We start from the raw sequence: 25,720 nt of genomic DNA, 5'->3' as shown, positions 1-25,720 counted from the left end.
CCCTTGCTTAAACGCCTAGAATTACAGAGAGTTTATCAGTTCGGTATGTAGTTCATACACTAGGAAGTATCAATTCTTTAAGACTTCCCTCCTGGAAATACAAGGACAAAATACTCTGAAGGGTCTTCTTATTACAATACAACTAGATCCATGACAGAGCATACTTTCTGAAGCATTATTGGGCTTGCAGGAAAAAAACAGAAGTCTCTAGGGGCGACAAACAAAAACAATAAATAAAATACAATATACTAAGAATGGAGTGGGAAATGGTAATCAGTATTCACCAGGCAAACCCAAGGTCATAGTTGCCCCAGTGAAAATAACAACACTGGGTAGGAAGGGTAAGATGGCAGAGTAGGAAGATTCTGAACTCACATCCTCCCCTGGACACACCAAGGCTGCAATTACGTACAGTACACCTTACTCTAAGACTAGAACACTAGCAGAAAAGTACTTCCACAGCTAAAGATATAAATAAAGGGTAGGAGGGGCAGAGATGCAATCAAGAACTAAACCCCAGATGCAGAGACCCACAAGCAGGAGGGATATCACAGGTGTGGAGGTTCCACACTGAAGAGCAAGGGGTTCAAGCCCCACACTGGGCAACCCTTGCCCTGGGGATCTGCACTGGGAAGATGAGCTCCCATAACATCTGGCTTTGAAAATCAGCAGGGCTTACTCCAGGGGAGCCAGAGGGTTATAGGAACCGAGATTCTGTTCTTAAAGGGCTGCCACATAGTAACCCTCACTCTGAGACCCAACACAAAAGCAGCAGTTTGAAAAGCACCTGGGCTGGAGTGAAGAAGATTTACTGACAAATTTTAGGGTGTGTGATGGAGGGACAGGGATCTACAGGAAATTTCTCCAGGAAAAAAAGTGCTGGTAAGCACTATTTATTTACTTATTTATTTATTTATTTAGTCTTCCTTCAGCCTAGATGGCCTAACACTGGTGGATGCCAGTTCTGACACTCTCCATTTATCTTGTTTGCACCTATGGACCCATCCCAGCATCCCCTTGCAGACCCATCCTGCCCAACCTGCCCACCCTGGCAACTGTGTCTTCCAAAGCCTCTAGTGTCCTGTCATGCCCAGCAGGTAACCTCAGCTAGGACAGACACTCCTCCAGAGTGACTCCTGCCCTGCCCCTGTTCTCATGCATGGCACGTGCTCTCTCTCAAATAAATAAATAAATAAATAAGACAGTTAAATACAAAGGGTGTTATATATAAACCTCATGGTAACCACAGGTCATGATCTCAGGGTCATGAGATTGAGCCCCGTGTCAGGCTCTGTGCTGGGCATGAAGCCTGCCTAAGATTCTCTGTCTCCCTCTCCCTCTGCCCCTCCCCTGCACAGATGCACATGCACACTCTCTCTTAAATAAATAAATAAATAAATAGACTGTTAAATACATAGGGTGTTATAGATAAATCGCATGATAACCACAAACCAAAAACCTATAACAAATACACAAGAAATCAGAAAGAGAAAGGAATCCAAGCATAATACTAAAAAAAATCATCAAATTGCCAGAGAAGAAAGGGACAGAGAAGAATTATAAAAAGAACCAGAGGGGAGCCTGGCTGGCTCAGTCAGTAAGCATGCAACTCTTGATCTTGGGGTTGTAAGTTCAAGCCTCATGTTAAGTATGGAAATAAAAATAAAATCTTAAAAAAACAAAGAACCGGGATGCCTGGGTGGCTCAGTCGGTTAAGCATCTGCCTTTGGCTTGGGTCATGATCCCAGGGTCCCGGAATTGAGTCCCATATAGGGCTCCTTGCTCAGCAGGGAATCTGCTTCTTCCTCTGCCTGCCTCTCTCACTCTCTCATTCTCTCTGACAAATAAATAAAATATTAAAAAAAAAAAAAAACAAAGAACCAGAAACATCAACAAAATTGCAGTAAGTATAAACTTATCAATAATTAATATAAATGTAAATGGACTAAAGGTCAAAAGACATAAGGTAATTAAATGGATAAAAATAAATAAGATTCCTATATGCTGCCTACAAGAGACTCACTTTAAATATAAAGACATATGCAAAATTAGTGAAGGGATAGAAAACCATATTCCATGCAAATGGAAATAAAAAACCTGGGGTAGCAATAATTATATCACACAAAATAGACTTTAGAACAACAAACATAACAAGAGACAAAGAACAGCATTACATAATGATAAAGGGGATACAGCAATTTATTTACCAACAAATTCAACAACCTAGAAGAAATGGATAAATTCCTAGAAACATACAATCTTCCCAGAATGAATCAGGAAGAAATAGAAAATCTAAACAGATGAATTACTAGTAATTAAATTGAATCAATAAACAAAAAACTCTCAAAACCAACAGAAGTCAGGACCAGATTGCTACAAATGTAAATTCTACCAAACATTTAAAGACTTAATATCTGTTCTCAAACTATTCCAAAAAACAGAAAAGGAAGAATTGTTTCAAATTCATTCTATAAGGACCGCACTACCCTGATAACAAAACCAAAGACACCCAAAAAAAAGGAAGGGAAGGGAAGGAAAGGGAGGAAAAGAAAAGAAAAGAAAATTAGAAGCCAATATCCCTAATGAACAAAGATGCAAAAATCCTCAACAAAATATTAGCAAACTGAATTCAATAATACATTTAAAGGATCATTCACCACAATCAACTGCAATTTATTCCAAGGATGCAAGGATGGGTCAATATCCACAAATCAGTGTGATACACCACATTAACAAAATGGAGAATAAAAACCATATGGTCATCTCATTAAATGCAGAAAAATCATTTGGCAAATTCAACATCCATTCATGTGATAAAAACTCTCAACAAAGTGATATAGAGGGAACAAAACTCAATATAATAATGGCTATCTGTGACAAACCCACAGCTAACATAGTCAGTGGTGAAAAGGTGAAAGCTTTTCTTTAAGATCAGTAACAAGACAAGTGTGTTTACTCTTGCTACTTTTATTCAACACAGTACTAGAAGTCCTAGCCACAGCAATCAGACAAGAAACTAAAATAAAAGGCAACCAAATTAGTAAGGAAGAAATAAAACTCACTATTTGCAGATGACATAATACTATATATAGAAAACCCTAAAGACTCCACCAAAAAACTATTAGAATAAATGAATTCAGTAAATTTGCAGGATATAAAATTAATATATAGAAATATGTTGTTTTTATATACTAATAAGCTAGCAGAAAGAGAAATTAAGAAAACAATCCCATTTACAATTGCACCAAAAATAATAAAATACCTAGGAATAAATTTTACCAAGGAGGTGGAAGACCTATACTCTGAAAACTACAAGATATTGATGAAAGAAATTAAAGGTAACATAAACAAATTGAAAGATATACTCTGCTCATGGATTGAAAGAATTAATATCATTAAAATGTCCATACTGGGGCGCCTGGGTGTCTCAGTCGTTGGGCGTCTGCCTTCGGCTCAGGTAATGATCGCAGGGTCCTGGGATCGAGCCCCGCACTGGGCTCCCTGCTCGGCGGGAAGCCTGCTTCTCCCTCTCCCACTCCTCCTGCTTGTGTTCCCTCTCTCAACTGTGTCTTTCTCTGTCAAATAAATAAATCAAACCTTTAAAAATAAATAAAATAAATAAAATAAAATGTCCATACTGCCCAAAGCAATCTACAGGTTCAATGAAATTTCTATCAAAATACTAACAACAGGGGCTCCTGGGTGGCTAAGTCGTTAGGCATCTGCCTTCAGCTCAGGTCATGATCCCACGGTCCTGGGATCGAGCCCTGCGTTGGGCTCCCTGCTCAGCAGAGCCTGATTCTCCCTCTCCCACTCTCCCTGTTTGTGTTCCCTCTCTCGCTGTGTCTCTCTCTGTCAAATAAATAAAGTCTTTTTTAAAATGCTAACAACGTTTTTTACAGAACTAGAATTATCCTAAATTCATATGGAACCTTGAAGGACCCTGAATAGCCAAAGCAATCTTGAGAAAGCAGAACAAAGCTGAAGGTATCACACTCCCAGATTTCAAACTATACTACAATTTATTGGTAATCAGAACAGTGTGGTACTAGCACAAAAACAGACACATAGATCAATGGAATAAAACAGAGAGCCCAGAAATAAACCCACATTTATACAGTCAACTAATCTATGACAAAGGAAGCAAGATTATACAATGGGGAAAAGACAGTCTCTTTGTTAAATAGTATTGAGAAAACTGGACAAACATAAGCAAAGGAATGAAAGTAGACCACTTTCTTATACCATATACAAAAATAAAGTCAAAATGGATTAAAAACTTAAATGTGAGCCCTAAAACCATAAAACTCCTAAAAAAAAAAAAAAATAGGCCATAATCTCTCTGACATCAGTCTTAGCAATATTTGTTTGGATCTATCTCTTCAGAAAAGGCAACAAAAGCAAAAATAAACAAGTGGGACTATACCAAAATAAAAAGTTTTTGCACAGTGACAGAAACCATCAATGAAACAAAAGACAATCTACTGAATGGGAGATATTTGCAAATGACATACCCAGTAAGGAGCTATTATCCAAAATATATAGAGAAATCATACAACTTAACACCAATAAAATAATCCGATTTTAAAATGGGCAGAAGGGGCGCCTGGCTGGCTCAGTCAGTAAAGCATCTGCCTTCAGCTCAGGTCATGATCCCAGGGTCCTGGAATCCAGCCCTCCATCAGGCTCCCTGCTCTCGGGGAGCCTGCTTCTCCCTCCCCTCCCCGCTCGTGTGCTCGTGCACGTGCTCTCTCTCTCAAATAAATAAATAAATCTTTAAAAATAAATAAATAAAAGTAAATAAAAATGGGCAGAAGACATGAATAAACCCTTTTCCAAAAAATACATACAGATGGCCAACAAGCACATGAAAAGATGTTCAACATCACTAAATTATCAGGGAAATGCACATCAAAACCACAATGAGATATCACCTCACACCTGTCAGAATGGCTAAAATCAAAAAGACCCAAAATAACAAGTGTTGGTGTGGATGTGGAGAAAAAGGAACCCTCGTGCCCTGTTGGGGAGAATGTAAATTGGTGCAGCACTATGAAAATAATATGGAGGTTCCTCAAAAAATTAAAAATAAAAATACCAGATGATTTGGTAATTCCACTTCTGAGTATTTACCTGAAGAACATGCAAACACTAATTTGAAAAGATATATGTGCTCTTATGTTTATCGCAGCAGTATTTACAATAACCAAAATATAGAAGCAACCTAAGTATCCATCAATAAATGAATGGATACAACAGAATATTATTCAGTCAATAAAAAAAGAAATCTTGCTATTTGTGATATGACTAGACCTAAAGGGTATTATGCTAAGTGACATAAGTCAGACAGAGAAAGACAAATACCATTTGACTTCACTTATATGTGGAATCTAAAAAACAAAACAAAGAAAACAGAAACAGACTCATAAATACAGAGAACAAATTGATGGTTGCCAGAGGAGAAGGTGTAAAGGGCTAGGCAAAACAGTTGAAGGGGACTAAGAGGTATAAACTCCCAGTTATACAATAAATCAATCATGAGGATGTAAAATACAGCATAGGGAATATAGTCAAAAATATTGTATTAACTTTATGGTGACTTATCATGGAGAATATCTCATAATGTACATAGTGTCAAATCACCATGTTGTACATTTGACACTAATATAATATTGTAATCAACTATACTTCAATTAAAAATAAATAAATTTTTTAAAAAGACCAACACTGATGGGTACCTGGGTGGCTCAGTTGGTTAAGCTGCCTTCAGCTCAGGTCATGATCCCAGGGTCCTGGGATCAAGCTGTGCATCCAGTCTCCCTGCTCAGCAGGGAGTCTGTTTCTCCCTTTCCCTCTCTCTCTGCCCCTCCCACCCCCACTTGTGCTCTCTCTGTCAAATAAATATTTGTACAGAGAGGGGGCGCCTGGGTGGCTCAGTCCTTAAGTGTCTGCCTTCGGCTCAGGTCATGATCCCGGGGTCCTGGGATCGGGCCCCCCTGCTTGTGTTCCTGCTCTCACTCTCTCTCTCTCTCTCTGTCAAATGAATAAATAAAATCTTTAAAAATATATATTTGTACGGAGAGAGTACAAATATTTGTACAAAAGTACAAATAAATCTTTGACAGAGAGGGAGCATAGCAGGGGGAGCAGGAGAGGGAGAAGCAGGCTCCCCACCAAGCAAGGAGCCCAATGTGGGGCTTGATCCCAGGACCCTGGAATCACGATCTGAGCCAAAGGCAGGTGCCTAACTGACTGAGCCACCCAGGCGCCCAATAAATAAAATCTTTAAAAAAAAAAAAAATACCAACACTGGGTCCAAGACTAAGCCTTGGACCAGCTTCAAAGTAGGAGACCTGAGTATTGGACTACTGCATGAAGCCAGGATTCCAGAAGGAAGAAAATTCAAATCCTCTCTTCAGGAAGCATCCATGATTTACAACCTGGGGATTTTATGATTAAGATTAGCCAAATGTTACCTATAAAAGCAAATACTGCAAAATACTCATCTAAATAAATCATCACACAGACCCGCCCCTGACTCCCGACTGTGCTTGTCCCATCCGCCTTGCCGTCTTTGCAGCCATGGCGGCCTCTGCGCTCCCCGCGTGGCTGGCCCTGCAACCGGGGCCCAGGACCCCGCGTGCCTTCTGTACCTCTGTGTCTCTGGCCACCCTCTCTGCGATACCAAGCCCGCGTACAGCAGACAGAACATCCAGATATGAAAGACCACTGAGAAGAAAGGCACTACCTCCTAGGACAGAGAAAATGACCATTGACCAAGATTGGCCTAGTGTTTATCCTGTTGCAGCACCATTTAAACCATCTGCTGTACCTCTTCCCATTCGAATGGGTTATCCAGTAAAAAGGGGGGTGCCCAAGGCAAAGGAGGGAAATCTAGAACTTTTAAAGATACCCAATTATCTGCATTTAACTCCTGTAGCAATTAAAAAGCACTGTGAAGCTCTTAAAGATTTCTGCACTGAGTGGCCAGCTGCACTGGACAGTGATGAGAAATGCGAGAAGCATTTTCCCATTGAAATTGACACAACTGATTATGTTTCAGCCGGACCATCTATTCGAAACCCCAAAGCACGAGTAGTAACCTTAAGGGTGCCCTTTAAAGAGACAGAATTATGATTATGCAATGTATCTGCTAACAGTTTTATACCATGAGTCTTGGAAAACCAAAGAACAGTAGAAATATAAGACTGAAGCAGACATGGAAGAGTATGTATGGAACAACAGCTCCTCTGAAAAAAATATCCTGGAAACACTTGTCCAAATGAAAGTTTCTGAGAAAAATCTGGAAGTAAATAAAGAAGAGCTCCTTGCTACAAAAGAAGTTGAAGAATACAAAAAGTCTGTTGTTAGTCTTAAGAACGAGGGGGACAATGAAAATACCCTTTCTCAGTACAAAGAATCAGTGAAGAAACTATTAAATCTAATGTGATTTATTTAGAAAAATCTCCTTGATTTGTTAATTTTATGATATATCTGTAATCATTATCTCATTTTATATAAATTTGAAAAATTTGCCAATAAATAAATAAATAAATCATCACAAATGAGACTCAGAGGAAACAACAAACAGTAATTTTAGACACTAATAGTCTTCATATATTAGAAGTATGAGATTTAAAATATAAAACTATGCACAAAATGTATGAGAAATGAAAGAATGAATCTATCAATGAATAAGCAATATAAAGCATATTAACTATGATAAGACAGATACGGAAACAAACCAACAGAAAACTCTTAGGTGAGAAGTATAATTACTGAATTATAAAACTCAAAAGATGGGTTTTAGAATAGATGCAGCTAAAGAGATTTTTTTTTAATTTATTTATTTAATTGAGAGAGAGAGACACAGCGTGAGAGGGAACACAAGCAGGGGGAGTGGGAGAGGGAGAAGCAGGCTTCAGGCCGAGCAGGGAGCCCGATGCAGGGCTTGATCCCAGGACCCCGGGATCATGACCTGAGCTGAAGGCAGTCGCTTAACCAACTGAGCCACCCAGGTGCCCCAGCTAAAGAGATTATTAATGTCTTCAAAAAACTACCTAGAATGCAGCACAGAGACAAGGAGATGGAAATGAGGACAAAGAGATTAAGAGACAAAAAGCATAGGATGACAATGTCTAATATAAATCTAATCAGAGTTCCAGAAAGAGAAAATGGAAAACAGACATTTTTCAAAGAGATCACCATTGATAATTTTCCAAAACTTATCAAGGACATTAATCTATATATAGCATTGTGGTATAGATATAGGTATAGGAAAAATAAAAAGAAATCCAGAGGAACTAAATGTACTCTCCTGCATGAAATAACAATAACAACAACAAAAAGACAAAGTATGTGGAACAATTTTCAAGACACGTGTGACACAAAAATTTTAAAGACACTGGATATAAGGCAATGAAAGAAAGTAATCACTGAGAGGCCAGAAGTAAATAAAGTAAGCCCTATGATTGCTCCAAGTTTTGGACTTGAAAGTCCAAAGCACAAGGACAAAGAAACCCAGGAGAAGCCCAGTGGATTCCCTGAGTTAAGGAGACAGAGCTAAGAGTCTAGGGAGAGGAAAGAAGACAGGGTACCAGAGAGAAAAGAGCTGTACAGAAAATCCCCTAGAGGTCCGCAGAGGGTCCTTCTCATGTATTCAGGTAAGTAATGATTAGGGCATCAATGTGAAGAAACTATCTGAGGCCAGGGAAGGAGCCAGCTGAAAGGATCAATAGCTAAAAGCACCCAGCACTCACATGTGGCTCAAAATAGTGCTGGTTCCAACTAGTCAGACTGGAAAAACTTACAATTCATGGGTCACTGGATATAGTACAAAGAAAACTCTTGTCTAAGTATTCAGAAATAATTAGCCCTAAATTAGCACTGTTCTGGTCCCACCTAAAGGCCCAAAAGGATCACATTATTTTCAAGTAGCTTAATCATGTTCCAGATCAAAGTTCAAGAATATTTTTAGAAATAGAAAAATACATAGCATCCAGTAGGCTAAAATTCTCAATGTCTGCCATCCAATCAAATTTATCAGGCATGCAAAGAAGTCAGAAAACACCTATGAGGAGAAAAACACTGACCCAGAACTGGCATAAATGTTAGAATTAACAGACATGGACATTAAAACCTGGAGGAGGTCATTCAGATTCTAGGAAATAAGTTTCCATGAACTTTGGTGGCATAGAAAATTGACCTGCCAGAGTTCCAGGGAGAGCCTGATGAGATTTCCATACAGAAGTGTCAGGAAACAACTCGCCAGGTACAGGGGCCTGTACTGCTGGAGGACACCTATCTGTGCTTCGATGCCCTTGGGAGCCTCCCTGGCCCCTACCTAAAGTGGTTTTTGGAGAAGTTAAAGCCTGAAGGTCTCTACCAGCTCCTGGCTGGGTTTGAGGACAGACTTGCCTGTGTGCTCTGCACATCTGTGCTCAGCACCAGGGACCCCAGCAAGCTAGTGCCCCTGTTCAGGGTCCAGATGGGGGTGCCCCAAGGCTTCCAGAACTTTGGCTGGGACCTCTGCTTTCAGCCTGATGGATATGAGCAGGCATATGCAAAGATGCCCATAGCTGAGAAGAACACCATCTCCCATCACTTCCAGGCCCTGATTGAGCTAGAAAAACACTTTTGCAGCCTGACTCTCTGGTAGCCAGTGATGACTGTCCTGGCTAGGAATCTAGGGAAGACTAGCCCGAAACCTCCGCCATCAGAGAGGCTCTCCTCCAAGTATTACATTCAGGGTTACCACTTCCTAGGAGTGTTGAGACAGCCTCACCAGCCCTGTTTGGAGGAGCAGTTGGCTCTGCTTGGGGAAACTCTGGGCAAGGGACACCATTGTCATGCCCTTGAGGATTCAGTTATCCCTCCCGCAGCTTCCTGGCCTGGAATCCTGAAAGGACCTTGGATGTTAAAGTGGCCATGGTAGGATCGAGGGTTTGGGAAGAACCACACAAATAGCCCTAGATGTTTTTAAAATGCAGCAAATAAAAATACTGAAAGCACTTGCTTCCAATATAAAATGGATGTATCAGCTTTGGGGGGAAAAAAACTATAACTATATTCTACATGTTTACATTGTTAAGTAGAGACATGGAAGGTATATATATATTTTTTAAAGATTTTATTTATTTATTCATGAGAGATAGAGAGAGAGAGGCAGAGGCAGAGGGAGAAGCAGGCTCCCCACGGAGCAGGGAGCCCGATGCAGGACTCGATCCCAGGACCCTGGGATCATGACCTGAGCTGAAGGCAGACGCTTAACCGACTGAGCCACCCAGGCGTCCCGACATGGAAGATATTTTTGAAAAGACCCAAATTGAGCTTTTAGAGATGAAAACTACAATATTTGAGTTGAACATCACTGGAGAGGATTAAAAGCAGATTAGATACTGCAGAAGAAAAGACTAGTGAACTTGAAAATAGAGCAATAGAAACTATCCAAAATGAACAGAAAAAGATTTTAAAAATAAGAAAAAATGTTCAAAGCATCAGTGATCCCATCAATTCCCATATTTGATGAAAAATATAAACTCACAAATCCAAAAACCTTGATGAACACCAAGCACAAGAAACATGAAGAAAATTACACCAAGATGTATCATAATCAAATTGCTCGAAAGCAATGATATAATGCTCACAACTTAGGGAATTCTACAGGATAATGGTCAGAAAACATTTCAGCAGTTAAAATTGAGGTGTGAGTAAAGCAACTAGTCTGAAAAGACTACATGCTGTATGATCCAACTATATCACATTCTGGAAAAGAAAGAAGTATAGAAACAGTAGAATGATCAGTGGTTGCTGCGGGCTTGAAGGAATGGGAACGGAGGAGGGATGCAGTATCACCACCATTACAATGTTATACAGACTGAAATCAACATTGACTAATTAGTGTGCTTTCCACATATAGTATATTTCACCAAGAAAACTTAAAAGAACTGGGGATATTTAGCCCGGATAAGGGAATGCATAAGAGGGAAAACAAAAATGGCTATTTTCAAATATTTAAATAGCTATAAGGTAAAAGAAAGAACCGAGTTATTCTGAGTATTTTCACAGTACAAAATGAGAATTAGTGGGTAAAGTTCTAGAAAAGCAGATTATATTTATATAAAGTAGCTGTTTAATTTTTTTTAGTATGTGAAATTTGATACACAAAGGAATATGTGCAAATGAGGAATCACAATGATGAAATGACTGTGAACACTTTATAATTTTTTTATTGAGATACAATTTACATGTCATAACGTTCACCCTTTAAAGTATATAATACTGTTTAGTATATTCAGAAAGTTGTACAACTATTAGCACTATCTAACTCTAGAGTATTTTCTCATTACCCTCCCCCCCCCCCAAAAAAAGTCCTTAACGGTTCCTATTAGCAATCACTCTTCATTTCTCTGTCTCCCAGGCCCTGGCAACTACTAATCTACTTTCTGTCTGGCTGTGCCTCTTCTGGAAATTTCATATTACAATATTGTGACCTTTTGTGACTAGCTTCTTTCACTTAGCATGTTTTCAAAGTTCATCCATGTTATTTTTTTAAAGATTTTATTTATTTATTTATTTGAGAGAGAGAATGAGAGAGAGAGAGAGCATGAGAGGGGGGGAGGGTCAGAGGGAGAAGCAGACTCCCTGCTGAGCAGGAAGTCCTATGTGGGACTCAATCCCAAGACTCCAGGATCATGCCCTGAGCCAAAGGCAGTCACTTAACCAACTGAGCCACCCAGGCACCCCGAAGTTCATCCATGTTATATCATGTATTAGTAGTTCATTCCTTTTTATGATTGAAAGATATGCATTTGTCAAAACCCATAGAACAATACAACACAAGAAAATAAACCATAATGTAACCTATGGACTTCAGTATATCAATACTGTTTCATTAATTATAACAATTATACCACATTAATACCAGATGCTAATAATGAAAGAAACTATATACGGAGAAGGGGAGATAAATGGAAACTCTCTATTATCTGTTCAATTCTGTAAATTTAAAACTATTCTTAAAAAGAACCTTTTATCTTTTAAAGAAAGTCAGGGGCACCTGGGTGGCTCAGTCGGTTGAGCTCCTGACTCTTGATTTCGGTTCAGGTCGTGATCTCAGGGCCCTGGGATCAAGCCCTGAGTCCAGCTCCCTGCTCAAGGGGAAGTCAGCTTGTCCCTCTCCCTCTGCCCCTCCCCCTGCTCACGTATGTTCTCTCTCTCTCTAAAATAAACAAATAAATCTTTAAAAAGAAATAAAAGAAAGTCAGATGAGCACATTTTTAAAAAAATGAATAGATAAATAACAACCTAGGAGCAAACTAGTGTACTATATACTGTATTCTTACAAAATGGTAAGCTAGAGAAAAGAAGATATTATTAAGAAAATTATAAGGAAGAGAAAATACATTTACAGTACTGAACTGTAAAGAATCTGCTATAAGTGAACCTCTGCAGTTCAAACCCATGTTGTCCAAGGGTCAACTGATATATGCTACATGATCCCATTTATATGAAATTCCTAAATAGGTGAAACTAATCTAAGAGGGAAAGAAGTCAAAACTCCTAGAGAAGTGGGATGGGCATTTACTGGGAAAGAGCATTAGGGAACTTTGTGGGATGATGGTAATCCTCCATATCTTGTTAAGAGTTTGTATTTGTCAAAAGTCAATAAAGGTTGGGCTCCCTGCTCGGCAGGGAGCCTGCTTCTCCCTCTGACCCTCACCCCTCTCATGTGCTCTCTGTCTCTCTCATTCTCTCTGTCTCAAATAAATAAATAAAATCTTTAAAAAAAAAAAAAAAAGTCAATAAAGGCAAACAAGATTTGTGTTTCTCGATACATGTAAATTTTACTCAAAATGGAAAAAAGGCAAATAAATAATGAACTCTGTCTAGTTAATGAAAAACATGACAAAGTAGGGGGAAATGCACTGAGGTCAGCAATTTACTTTGAAGTATATGAAATTGATGGATAGATAGAAGGATGGCTAGATGGAGAGACAAGTGATAAAGCAAATAGAGTAAAATGTTAACGGCAGAATCTAGATAGTAGGTATGTGTGCATTCACATTAAAATTATCTCCATTTTGGGGCATCTGGGTGGCTCAGTCAATTAAGTGACCGACTCTTGAATTTCAGCTCGGATGAGCCCTGTATCGGGATCCGTGCTCAGCACAGAATCTGCTTGAGGATTCTCTCCCTCTCCCTCTGCCCCACCCCCTGCTCGCGCTCTCTCTCTGTCTCTAAAAATAAATAAATAAATCGGGGCACCTGAGTGGCTCAGTCATTAAGCATCTGCCTTCGGCTAGGTCATGATCCCAGGGTCCTGGGATCGAGCCCCACATCAGGCTCCCTGCTCCGCGGGAGGCCTGCTTCTCCCTCTCCCACTCCCCCTGCTTGTGTTCCCCCTCTGCTGTGTCTCTCTCTGTCAAATAAATAAATAATAATTTAAAAATCTTAAAAAAATAAATAAATCTTTTTAAAAATAATAAACTTAAAATAATTCCCATTTTTACAGATATTTGGAAATTCCCATAGTAAAATATTGTAAAAAATAAAAATAACAACTGAAAAAATGTCAGGTGCCTGCTGCATCCAAAGATATTTATAGTGTCAACCAAAAAGATTACAACAGCATCCCTATTTCTTTGTAATGTGAGAATCTTGTTCAGCTCATATCCACTCTGGCAGTTATTACTCCTCCTATAAAAAAGTGTTATTATGAAACCTTGCTGCATATGAAACTTCCTTCTGGGGCGCCTGGGTGGCTCAGTCGATTAAGTGTCTGCCTTCGGCTCAGGTCTGATTCCAGGGTCCTGGGATTGAGCCCCACATCGGGCTCCCTGCTCCGCGGGGAGCCTACTTCTCCCTCTGCCTCCTGCTCCCCCTGCTTGTGCTCTTTCTCTCTCTCTCTGGCAAATAAATAAATAAAATCTTAAAAAAAAAAAAAAGATCGAAAACTTCCTTCTGCTGTAACAGGCCTCAGGGGCAGTAGTGTGAAAAGCAGAGACACACACAAGCAGATCAGGAAGCACTCAATGAGACCAGAAGCAGAAAGCTACAGTAACATGCAAACAGAGAGAAGTCACAGGCTGATCTCAAGTATTTCCAAGGCATACATGGCGTTACCATTTCCTGGGGACTTCTACTGGATCTTCACAACAGTCTTGTGAAGCAGGGAAAACTCTTTAAGATACCAAACTCAGGACAACCTTCCCCATTGAAGGTAGGCCCTAGACCTTCAAAAGATCTCCTACCACAACAAAATGCTGACCACTAGATTATTCTGAACTTAGTGAATGAATGATTCACCATTCCATAGACACATCATGAATGTTTGCAGCAGTCTAAAATCTCATTGCTTATTCTCACCTACTTTGTATTCTTTTTTTTTAAAGAATATTCCACACTCATGTATACTTTCTATTTATGTATGTATGTATATATTTACTTAAAGTAAGCTCCATGCCCAAAGTGGGGCTTGAACTCACTACCCCAAGATCAAGAATCACATGTTCTATTGACTGAGCCAGCCAGGTGCTCCATCAGCTACTTTACATTTTTAATTCCCAACTTTACCCTATTCTAAGTCCTTGGTTTTATGCCCTACTGAGATCCTGTCTCTGGTACCTTGGAGTTAGTATTTTTGTGTCCATGGTGACTCAACTTTTTTTAAAGGATTTTGGCTTTGACTTGCCTGCCTGTCTCTTTCTGTCTAGACTTTTGGGATTGGACCCCACCCTATTTTGGCCCCTAGAAGCTAACTCCTGAAATCAGCTGGAAGAGTCCCACTCACCTCTACTCCTCATAAATGGGAAAGTCTGGATCCACCATTGGTCATCTAGCTCCTTTGCTATGCTTCGTCATCTGTCCCTCCTAGCTCTGTTCTTAGATTGACAACTCAGACTTCAGTTGTCCCTATCCTTCTTCTAATTTGCATTCTCCAGCTCCTGACGTCTTCCAAGAACTGACTCCTTAGTACCTAATCTTGACAAGTATCTTATTAACAGCTTTGCTCCTCATTTCTCAGCACCATCAGATAGGAAGACTCAGCTTCCATAAGTCAGACAGTGGGCAAATAAGGCAAATTTATATTATTTATTCTCATTCAGGAGAAACACATTCAGAAAGATCTAATAATTTTCCTGTGGTTCCATGGCAAGTAAGCTGCAGATATGTAATTTGAACCCAATATTCTAATTCCACTATTCCTTCCAGGTTTTGTAAAGTACCACAGTCATTCAGAAACATTATAGTTATGATAGTATTTATCATGATCATCTATAATAATTATATGTATTGACCATCTACCTCTGTGCTCTCATTTAACCTCACCACAATCCTGTGAAGCCTCTTGATGCTTGACACAGAGTAGACACTCAGTAAACATCACTGACTGATGAATGAACAAATGGACAAATAAAATTTTTCACAGTAGTTATTATCTGCATCTACAGATGCGAAAACTAAGGCTCACACTTTTGCCAAGGTCACACATCTAGATGTTGATTTGAAACCAGATCAGTCTGTCTCCAGAATCTATACATTTTCTAGTAATTCACATAGCACTTCACTCCCAATCATAAAAGAATATGGTGTTGGGGCCCTTGGATGGCACAGTTGGTTAAGCATCCGACTCTTGATTTCAGCTCAGGTCACTATCTCAGGTTTGTGGGATCGAGCCCCACATCAAGCTCTGCACTCAGCGCACAGTCTGCTTGAGATTCTCTCTCTCCCTCTCCCTCGGCCCCTCCTCCCCTCTCTAAAATAAATAAATCTCAAAAAAAAAAAGGGAATATGGTGTCAAACATCTCAACAGAAATCATCTTAAGGAAGTTCTCAACTATTATATTTTTACTATAGAAAATAGAAATGCAATTCAGTTCCTTATTATCAACAGAATAAAGAAGGGAACTTTTGTGATCTTCTCAAAAGCAGATATAAACATAATTGTAATATAAAACTCAAACCGGGATATTCCAGCAACAGCTCTACCTGATTTTGGACAGTAGTTCTCCTCTATCTGCACAATCCACACTGACTTGTCGAATAAGTTCATGAAATACTGTATTGTAAATGGTCTGTTCCTTCCTCAATACATGTAGTAGTTTGTGCATCTGGCAGAAGATAAGGAATATCATCAGTATTTATTACTGTCTTATCAGTAAAAAATCATTTTAGGAAGTAAATACTCTGAATGTGAATGTTTTAGAAACACCTTGATAATTTATTTCACTTATATTTTTCTTTATAAATATATCTACAAAAATGATATATTATTTTTAAAATATAAATATAAAAATATAATATATTTTTTAAAGTATGTTCAATCATGTACCTCTTTACATGATGCACTGAGAAGGTCACAGTATCACTTCTATATCATCCCCGCCAAAAATACATAACCTGAATCTAATCATGAGTACACACCAGACAAACCAAAATTGAGGAACATTCTACAGAATAACTGGCATATGTTCTTCCAAATATCAATGTCAAGAAAAACAAGGAACTGTTTCAGAATATAGTTGTCTAAAGGAACATGACACATAAAAGCACTATGTGATCCCGGGATCCTGAAACAAAGGGGACAAGAGCTATAAAAACCATTATAGGTACAACTGATAAAATTTGAAATTTGAATATGGACAGGTAATACCAACACATCAATGTTAAATTTCCTGATTTTGATTAACTATATTATGGATATATTAGAGAATATCCTTATCCATAGGAAACATACCCTGTAATGTTTGCATGATGTCACCAGCTTACTGTAAAATGGTTAGGAAAAACTATACATATAGAGATATGTATGTAAAGAGGAAGAGAGAATGATAAAGCAAGTAGGGCACAATGTAAACTATTAGTGAATCTGGGTAAAGCTTACATAGGAATGCCTTATACTGAACTTGTCTTTAAGTTTCAAATTCTGTAAAAATAAAAATTTACAAAACAAAAGAGGAAGAGCCCTCATAAAGAAAAATATCTGTATCTCTGTAAGGTTGAAAGAGCTTTTTCATTAATGAAATAAAAATTTTAAGAGGTAAGAAAGCATGGTTTAATTGGCAGTGTTTTTTAGTGGTACATAAAATAATAAAGGTCTTATAATCAATGGTACTTTATAGTCAATGAAATATGGTAATAATAATACCAACAATTATACAGTGTTTGCTACATGCCCAGCACTATTCTAAGCCCTTTATATTCATATGTCATTTAATCTCCACAACAACCCTATGAGGTAGGTATTATTATTACCTCTAATTTAAAGATGAGTAAATTGAGACACAAATACATTGAGTTGCCCAAGGTCACTAGCTAATAAATGGCAGGGCCAGGATTCTAATCCAGACATTCTGGCTCCAGAATGCATGCTCTCAACCACTAGGTTACATTGATCTTTGCAATTACCTTGGTTGGCCCTGTATATTCCTGATTTTCCACACCAGTCCTCTCTAGCATAGCATCCATCACATCATTCAGCTGGACCACTTCTACTCTTTTATTAGGTTTCCTAAAAGATTAAGGTGACAGACTTATGTAATTAAGTGTTGTAAGAGGTTATCCTCAAATGACAAAAAAAATATAATATATACAAAATGTATATACTATGGAATATTAATGGGTTTTTTTTTTTTTTTTTTTTTTTAGAGAGAGCGAGCTGGAGGAGGAAGGACAAAGGGAGAGGGAGAGAAGCCCCAAGCAAACTCCCCATTGAGTGTGGAGCCCAACCTAGGGCTCAATCCCAGGACCCGAAGATCATGACCTGAGTGAAACCAAGAGGTCACCCAACGGACTGAGCCACCCAGGTGCCCATGGAATATTAATGGTATTTCAAAGCATTAGCCCTGTATGTACTGATCTAGTGGATTATAGCAGTAATAAAATTTTTAAAAAAAGAAAAAGGGAGGTGCCTGGGTGGCTCAGTCGTTTAGCATCTGCCTTCGGCTCAGGTCATGATCCCAGGATCCTGGGATCGAGCCCCGCATCGGGCTCCCCACTCTGCGGGAAGCCTGCTTCTCCCTCTCCCACTCCCCCTGCTTGTGTTCCCTCTCGCTATGTCTCTCTCTGTCAAATAAATAAATAAAATCTTTAAAAAATAAAAAAGAAAAGGAAAATGTAAATAGTATGATCCTCTTTGTAAATAAAATAATGCTTCCTTCCAAAAATTCTATATACCTAGTGTGCAGGATTGTAAAAACATAGAAGAAATATGGAGAGATAAATACCAAGCTGTTAGTATTGGTTACTTCACAATGTAAGTATGTAAGTGAAGAAAAAGGACAATGGAGAGATAAGAGAAAAAAAAAAGACTGTAGCAAACAATCTGCTGTACAACATTGTGCCTAGATTGAATGATACTGTATTGAAAACTTAAAAATTTGTTAAGAAGACAGATTTCATGTTAAGTGTTCCTACCACAACAAAATAAAATTTTAGAAAAAAAAAATTTTTTTAGTACTTTTTAGTATAAAAAAAATTTTATAGTACTTAAATATTATTATAAATATGTGAAAATTGAAAACACTGATTAGATGATGGAATTGTGGACACTTATTATCTTGGGTTTCTGCTATAATTTTAATATTTTCTATGCAATAAAGTACTAAAAAATACATATGTATATTAAAATACATATTCATATGTATATGTTCCTTCTGAGAAATACTTTCAAAAATAAACTGTACTTACATGGATGGGAAGAGCAATAGCCTGTTTTCACTATCTGTGAGGAGAGTAGTATATTTGCTGCAATAAATAAGACAGATAAATATTATTGTAAGAAAATTAACTGGCCTGTTTATCACATATCACAACATGATAAACCTAAGACCTCAAAAATTGGGAAGCTTGGAGGCAATCGAAAAGGTCTATCATTTTACCCACAAGATCATACCAAGGCATCTACAGACACAGATGTAATGACATTTATCATATTTGGAATATTTTTAGTAAAGAAGTTTTTTTTTAAAGATTTTTTTTTTTTTTTATTTGAGAGAGAAAGAATGAGAAAGAACACATAAGAGGGGGTAGGGTCAGAGGGCAAAGCAGACTCCCTGCCGAGCAGGGAGCCCGATGCGGGACTCGATCCAGGGACTCCAGGATCATGACCTGAGCCGAAGGCAGTCACTTAACCAACTGAGCCACCCAGGCGCCCTTTAGTAAAGAAGTTTTAATAACATTCCTCATATGTGACAATATGAACATTTCCTTAGTTCATTTTTTTAAATGCCTTTTCAAAGGTGGAAGGATGTTCTAAGAACTCTGAAGTCAACAAAGTTAAATGAATAAACAGGTTATAAAATTAATAAGCAAAGATGAAGCTAGAACCCAGTTTTCCTAACTCCCAGCCAAATCTGTCCTCTGAAAGTGCTCATTTCCACCTAAATGAGTATCACAGTGAGAACCACATGGTAATCCTAATTCATTATTATTTATGTAACATTTTTCTTCCCCTTGTGAATAAGCATTTCCTTTCGTTCTGCCCCCTACTGGAACTCAGTTGGTTAATAAGGTCCATTTTCAGAATTTAGATCAGTGAAAAATCTCCAGGGACTATAAAGACTCAAAGTTTCAAAAATGAATGAGAGGAACCAGAAACAATGATAGCCCAGGCACAATGAGCATGCCTACAACCCAGATCTTGATTTCTAAGTACCATTCTCCACTAAAAGGAATCAGTACTCCCTGGAGAAGTGACATAGCTCATTCCACAGCTGGAGTTGGGAAATATAAGATGAACCTGGAAATCTTATTGAGTCAGAAAATAAGGAAACACTCAAAGAATAATGGGGACATGTCCAAAGAACATAAGAGCCAGCTCAGAGGAGCTAACATTGGCCAAATCTAAAAATTTTTGAACATATAAATAATCATAGTAAGGATGCCTGGGTGGCTCAGTCGGTTAAGCTGAGTCTGCCTTCAGCTCAGGTCATGATCCCCAGGTCCTAGAATCAAGTCCCGCATAGGGTTCCTTGCTCAGCTGGTAGCCTGCTTCTCCCTCTGCCTGCTTCTCCCTCTGCTTGTGCTCTCTCTCCCTCTCTCTCTCTCTGACAAATAAATAAAATCTTTTAAAAAAAATAATCATAGTAAAGAACTATAACCCACAGAAAAAAAATAGAAATCCATGAATTCATATGGTAAAATGCTAACTAATAAACAGAGAAGAAATGATGAAGCTAAAAAAGTCATCAAAAAGATCTATAACTGGTAGGTTGCTAGGAAATATACACTGAAGTATTTGGTGGTAAAGGGTCATATCTCCAACTTACTCTTGAATAATTTTAATGTGTGTGTGTATATCAAAGCAAATAAGGCAAATGTAAATAGTGAGTTAAAACAGAGAGTACATGAGAGTTGCTTGCCATATTTTTGTAACATTTTTATAATTTTGAAATTATATAAAAATTAAAAGTTCCCCCAAAATGAATTCCATTTAGTTCTTTTTGACAAAATATTATTCTGAAACCCACTATCATAAGGAAATGCCATGTGTATTGAAAAAGTAAAAAGAGGGCGCCTGGGTGGCTCAGTTGGTTAAGCGACTGTCTTCGGCTCAGGTCATGATCCTGGAGTCCCTGTATCGAGTCCCGCATCGGGCTCCCTGCTTGGCAGGGAGTCTGTTTCTCCCTCTGACCCTCACCCCTCTCATGTGCTCTCTCTCATTCTCTCTCAAATAAATAAATAAATAAAATCTTAAAAAAAAAAAAGAAAAAGAAAAAGTAAAAAGAGTGACAGCCTCTGGAGATTTTATTATAAAACCTTAGTCCATAATTCTAGTTTTTTACACTATGAAACATTCAAACGTTGTTTCAGAAAATACAAGGAAGATCCCATTTTCAATGACATAAGCAGGAAACAAAGAAAACTGGAGATGACTAGTGTGAAGGCTGGATCCAAGCCCTAGAGTGTGTCTTATGAGACATCAACTCAGAGGGCTACTTTCCTTTGTCTCTTTGGCCACTACCAAAACCATTCCTAAGGAGGCCTAGGTGAGCATTCAGAACACAGATCCACTTCTTTAATTGAAAATTAAATAGTAGGAAAAGACAGAGAACATTTTGATTACTAAAATCCCAAACTCTTTTCAATAAGACATTTTCATTCTTAAATTTAGGATGGAAGGCCAAATGTTTCCTTATTTCAATGTAGATATTATCTAGGAACTGTTCTCAGGTTCCTCTATGTCTGAGGAGGGGGAAACAGTTCCACTTGTCAGATATTCAGGATATACTATGGTACTCACTCATCATAACACTCCAAACCTGAAACTCCTGTATTTGACACAATATGAAATTCTTCAGGAAGCAAAGTATCTGTTAGTTTCTTTGGCTTAAAAAGAAAGAAGGACAAGAATGAAAACATTAGTAAATGAAAAAAGTTGGATTGCATAAATCAACATTCCTATCCCAAAGGGATACTATTTATTAAGAGGTTTGATTATAGAAATAACAGTATTAGTAATATGGACCATATGACATAATAAAAAACATTTAGCAGAGCACACATTTAAAAAATAACCATGAATTAAAGAACAACCTTGGTTTTAGTATTAGTCACACATGTCCCACACATTCAGTAATCCATTGACTCTTTAAAATTCAATAGGAGGGGTGACTGGGTGGTTCAGTTGGTTAAACATCTGCCTTCACCTCAGGTCATGATCTCAGGGTTCTGGGATTGAGCCCATCTCCAGGCTCTCTGTCTTCTTACCCTATACTTTCTCTCTTGGCAATGCCATGCAAATCTCACCTTATCACATTTGTTATCACATTTGTTACCTCTACATACGCTTAGTGGGGAGCCTGCTTCTCCCTCTCCTTCCCACAAGTGCTCTCTGTTGCTATCTCTGTTTCTCTCTCAAATAAATAAATAAAATCTTTCAAAAAATAAAAATAAAAAATAAATAAAATTCAATAGCAATTTAAAATTTACCTTAGCAACATGCCAAAAATAAGAATTGTACAACTTTGAACTGTAAATTAAAAAAAAAATCTAGTCTTCTATACTGTATTTCTAGATTAAAGTGGGTAACTGTAGTTTGAAAAATGGCTTAAAATAAGGTATCATAGAAACTTTCCCACTAAATACTTTTTCCTAGAAATAATTAGAAAGTGTTACAGTACAGCATTGCTTTATATTTTTAAGGAAATGATTTTTAAAAATTAGAGGGAGGGCGCCTGGGTGGCTCAGTTGGTTAAGCGACTGCCTTCGGCTCAGGTCATGATCCTGGAGTTCCGGGATCGAGTCCCGCATCGGGCTCCCTGCTCAGCAGGGAGTCTGCTTCTCCCTCTGACCCTCCTCCCTCTCATGCTCTCTGTCTCTCATTCTCTCTCTCAAATAAATAAAATCTTTAAAATAAATAAATAAATAAATAAATAAATAAAAATTAGAGGGAGAGGAAATTATTTGTCAAATACTTTACCTTATGAGGCACAATGACACCATCATGTGACTGTAATGAACGTTCCAAACATGGGGGACAAAGCGAACTCTCCCTGGCCTCTCCTTTAACATATTTAACATCGTACAGAAAAGAAATATCCCTAAAAATAAGAAAAATATATTTACAAAATATGCTGTCTGGCTACTGGGTAAGAGTGGGTAAGATCCACATACATCTTCTAGTGGGTGAAAAGGGGCACAAAACCAGTCTCCTTACTTCATACTTCACTAAGACAGCAGAAGCATTAGACAAGAGCCACCCCCACCCCATTATTCCTCTTCTCCACCTCATATTTCTCCTTCACATCACAAATCCTTTCCCTTCCTTCAACCTCGGGTGAAGATGTATTCTCTTCCCCAGGGTTATTTCCTCCACTGATGTCCTTGATTTCATCTTTACCCACATCCTTTGGGATCTCATTCTACCAATCTACTTTCTGTATATTTCCCCCTCCCTTGGAATATTCCCTTTGATCTATAACTCAAGTCTTTTCCCCTTCTAAAAGTCCTTCCTTGACCATGTTATCAGGATCTATCTATCAACCGATCTCTCACTTTCCGTTAATCAGATTTCTTGAAATTTCCCTGCAATCTAATTTCAATCACTATCTCTCTTCTGAAACCACTCTAGAAATCTGATGACTTTCTACTGCTAAGTCATCAGCTCTTCTCTTCCACTGTTTCCCTGTAATATTTCCCAGTGTTGATCATCTCTTTTTTAAAAACACTATCCTCTCCTCTATCTCTGTGCTACTGGACTCCTGGTTCTTTTGCCTTAACCTCTCCTTCTTGGACTCCTCTGTGACTTCCTGTCTACTAAATGGAAATGCCCTGCAACATTATGGCCTCATCTCTCTGTCTTCTTACCCTATACTTTCTCTCTTGGCAATGCCATGCAAATCTCACCTTATCACATTTGTTATCACATTTGTTACCTCTACATACACTGAATAATCCTCCCTCCATTCTAACTCTCCACCCTCCTATCCTCACTAATTCTGTCAGGAAGTACTACCACTCTATCCATCAAAAGCTCAGCATACATAATTGATTCCTTCCCATCCATTGCCCTAAATTCCCATCCACCACTAACACTTATTAATTTCATAGTCACCCTCATAGCATTCTAGCATTGACCCTGTTGTCTCTTGCCAATGCCAAATCACTAGTCCAAGCTATCCCTACTTTTTACGTGGCTCTCAAGTCTCTCTAGTACATTCTACACACTTCTGCCAATTCACCTTCCTATAGCAGTTATAATCACGCCACTTACTGCACGTGATTTTCACGTCTCTGCCCCTCCCCCAATTGTAATTGGTATAGCCATTATGATAAATAGTATGGAGCTTCCTCAAAAAAATAAGAAATAGAACTACCATATGACCCAGCAATCCCACTTCTGGGTTTATATCCAAAGGAAATGAATCTGGATCTTGACAAAATATCTGCACTCCCATGTTCAGATTATTCATTATTCACAATAGCCCAGACATGGAAAAAACCTAAATGTCCACTGATGAATGAATGAATAAATAAAGAAAATGTGTATATATAGACAATGGAATGGAATGTTATTCAGCCTTTAAAAATGAAATCCTGCCATTTGTGACAGCATGGATGAAGCTGGAGAACACTGTGCCAAGTGAAATAAGCCAGACAAAGACAAATATTTTATGACTTCATTTATATGTCAGATGAGCGCATGGGGAAAGAGGGGAAAATGAGATGTTAGTCCAAAAGTACAAAGTTTCAGTTATGCAAGATGAATGAGTTCTGGAGATCTAATGTATAGCACGGTGATGATAGTTAGCAATACTGTGTTATATATTTGAAATCTGCTAAGAGAATAGATCTGAAATTTAATCTGCTTACCACATGCTTACCACATGCATATAAACTCACAGATACACACAAATGATAATTATACAGAGTTATTTAGCTTGACTGTGATCTTTTTACAATGTATACATTTATGAAAACATCAAGTTGTATACCTTAAATATACACAATTTTTGTGTCAAAGATATATCAATAAAGTTTTTTTTAATCAAGTTTTTTTTTAAAAGTTGCTCTCAGGATGATGGGACATTAGTCACTATCACACCAATAACTGCTAGAGATTGGCCAATATAACTTTGTTAGCTAAAAACAATGAATGAGGGGCGCCTGGGTGGCTCAGCCATTAAGCGTCTGCCTTCAGCTCAGGTCATAATCCCAGGGTCCTGGGATCGAGCCCAGCATCGGGCTCCCTGCTCCGCGGGAAGCCTGCTTCTCCCTCTCCCACTCCCCCTGCTTGTGTTCTCTCTCTCGCTGTGTCTTTCTCCGTCAAATAAATAAATAAAATCTTTTAAAAATAAAACATAAAAACAATGAATGGTTCATATATATACATAGGTACACATACACATCTTTGTAAAGGAAATGTTGGTTTGGTAACTGTCATTCAAATTTTCTCAAAAAGTAACTATAGGACACTTTTATATTTCTATTATTAAAATTATTGGTTATCTTACTTTATTTTTATTTTTTTATCTTTATTTTTAGAGGAAACATTTGGTTTGTTTGTTAATTTTTCATTAAAAAATAATCTGTTTTGGGGCTCCTGGGTGGCTCAGTCATTAGGCGTCTGCCTTCGGCTAGGGTCATGATCCCAGGGTCCTGGGATCAAGTCCCGCATCAGGCTCCCTGCTCAGCACGGAGCCTGCTTCTCCCTCTGCCTCTGCCCCTCCCCCTGCTTGTGCACTCTTTTTCTCTCTGACAAATAAATAAATAAAATCTTTAAAAAAATAAAATAAAATAATCTGTTTTATTTCTTATAAAACTCTTGTGGTAAATCACCTGCTTCTACTCCTCTGGAAAATCTATTTTTATTTATAAAAACAAAAAACAAAACAAACTTTGATACCTACCCATAACACAAAAACTGGTTCCCCCAGATTATCAAACTGAGTTCATACTTCAAATTTTTCTTCAGATCATCACTGGCTATGTTCATAAATAAGCATGTCTTTTATCTGAAGTTGTCAAGGAATGAAGTATTTCAGAGAGATCGATTTTCCAAATAACTGAGGTATGCTTTAAAAAACATTAAGTCTTTCTAAAATGTATTTAAAACGTGGCATCTTTCTTAAACAGAGTATACATAACACAAAGTAATCTTTTCTTGACAATTCAGGTAACGACTTACGAAGTTAGAAGTGTCCTGAGGACGGTCTGGTTATGTTTCTGAAACCTAAGTCAGTACTGGAATATGGCAGGCCCTGGTGGGTGTTGGGTC

At 38.1% G+C, this 25,720-nt stretch overlaps 2 protein-coding genes and 1 pseudogene across 2 annotated transcripts in view; 2 read left to right on the top strand and 1 right to left on the bottom strand.

Moving 5' to 3' along the window:
• The window catches only part of AXDND1 (axonemal dynein light chain domain containing 1), a 77,772-nt gene that overhangs the window by 44,769 nt on the left and 7,283 nt on the right, over positions 1-25,720 (bottom strand). Inside the window, exons 5-9 of the mRNA XM_081823190.1 lie at positions 22,424-22,544; positions 21,245-21,330; positions 18,691-18,747; positions 17,410-17,512; positions 15,991-16,112 (exon numbers count right to left, since the gene is read on the bottom strand). Coding sequence (XP_081679316.1) covers positions 15,991-16,112; positions 17,410-17,512; positions 18,691-18,747; positions 21,245-21,330; positions 22,424-22,544 — 489 coding nt within the window. The remainder of the gene's footprint in view (positions 1-15,990; positions 16,113-17,409; positions 17,513-18,690; positions 18,748-21,244; positions 21,331-22,423; positions 22,545-25,720) is intronic.
• On the top strand, positions 6,538-7,531 carry LOC102743911 (small ribosomal subunit protein mS35 pseudogene; annotated as a pseudogene).
• On the top strand, positions 8,066-9,949 carry LOC145721992 (inosine triphosphate pyrophosphatase-like). Its single transcript, XM_081822978.1, is given in 2 exon segments — positions 8,066-8,251; positions 9,149-9,949. Coding segments are annotated over 2 exon segments (696 nt in total). The 3' UTR covers positions 9,659-9,949.

The sequence above is a fragment of the Leptonychotes weddellii genome, chromosome 6 (assembly GCF_054177405.1).
Source record: "Leptonychotes weddellii isolate Sample4059 chromosome 6, ASM5417740v2, whole genome shotgun sequence".
NCBI lineage: Eukaryota > Metazoa > Chordata > Mammalia > Carnivora > Phocidae > Leptonychotes > Leptonychotes weddellii.
The sequence above is the reverse complement of the archived record's forward strand: the minus strand, read 5'-3'. Positions and strand labels throughout refer to the sequence as shown.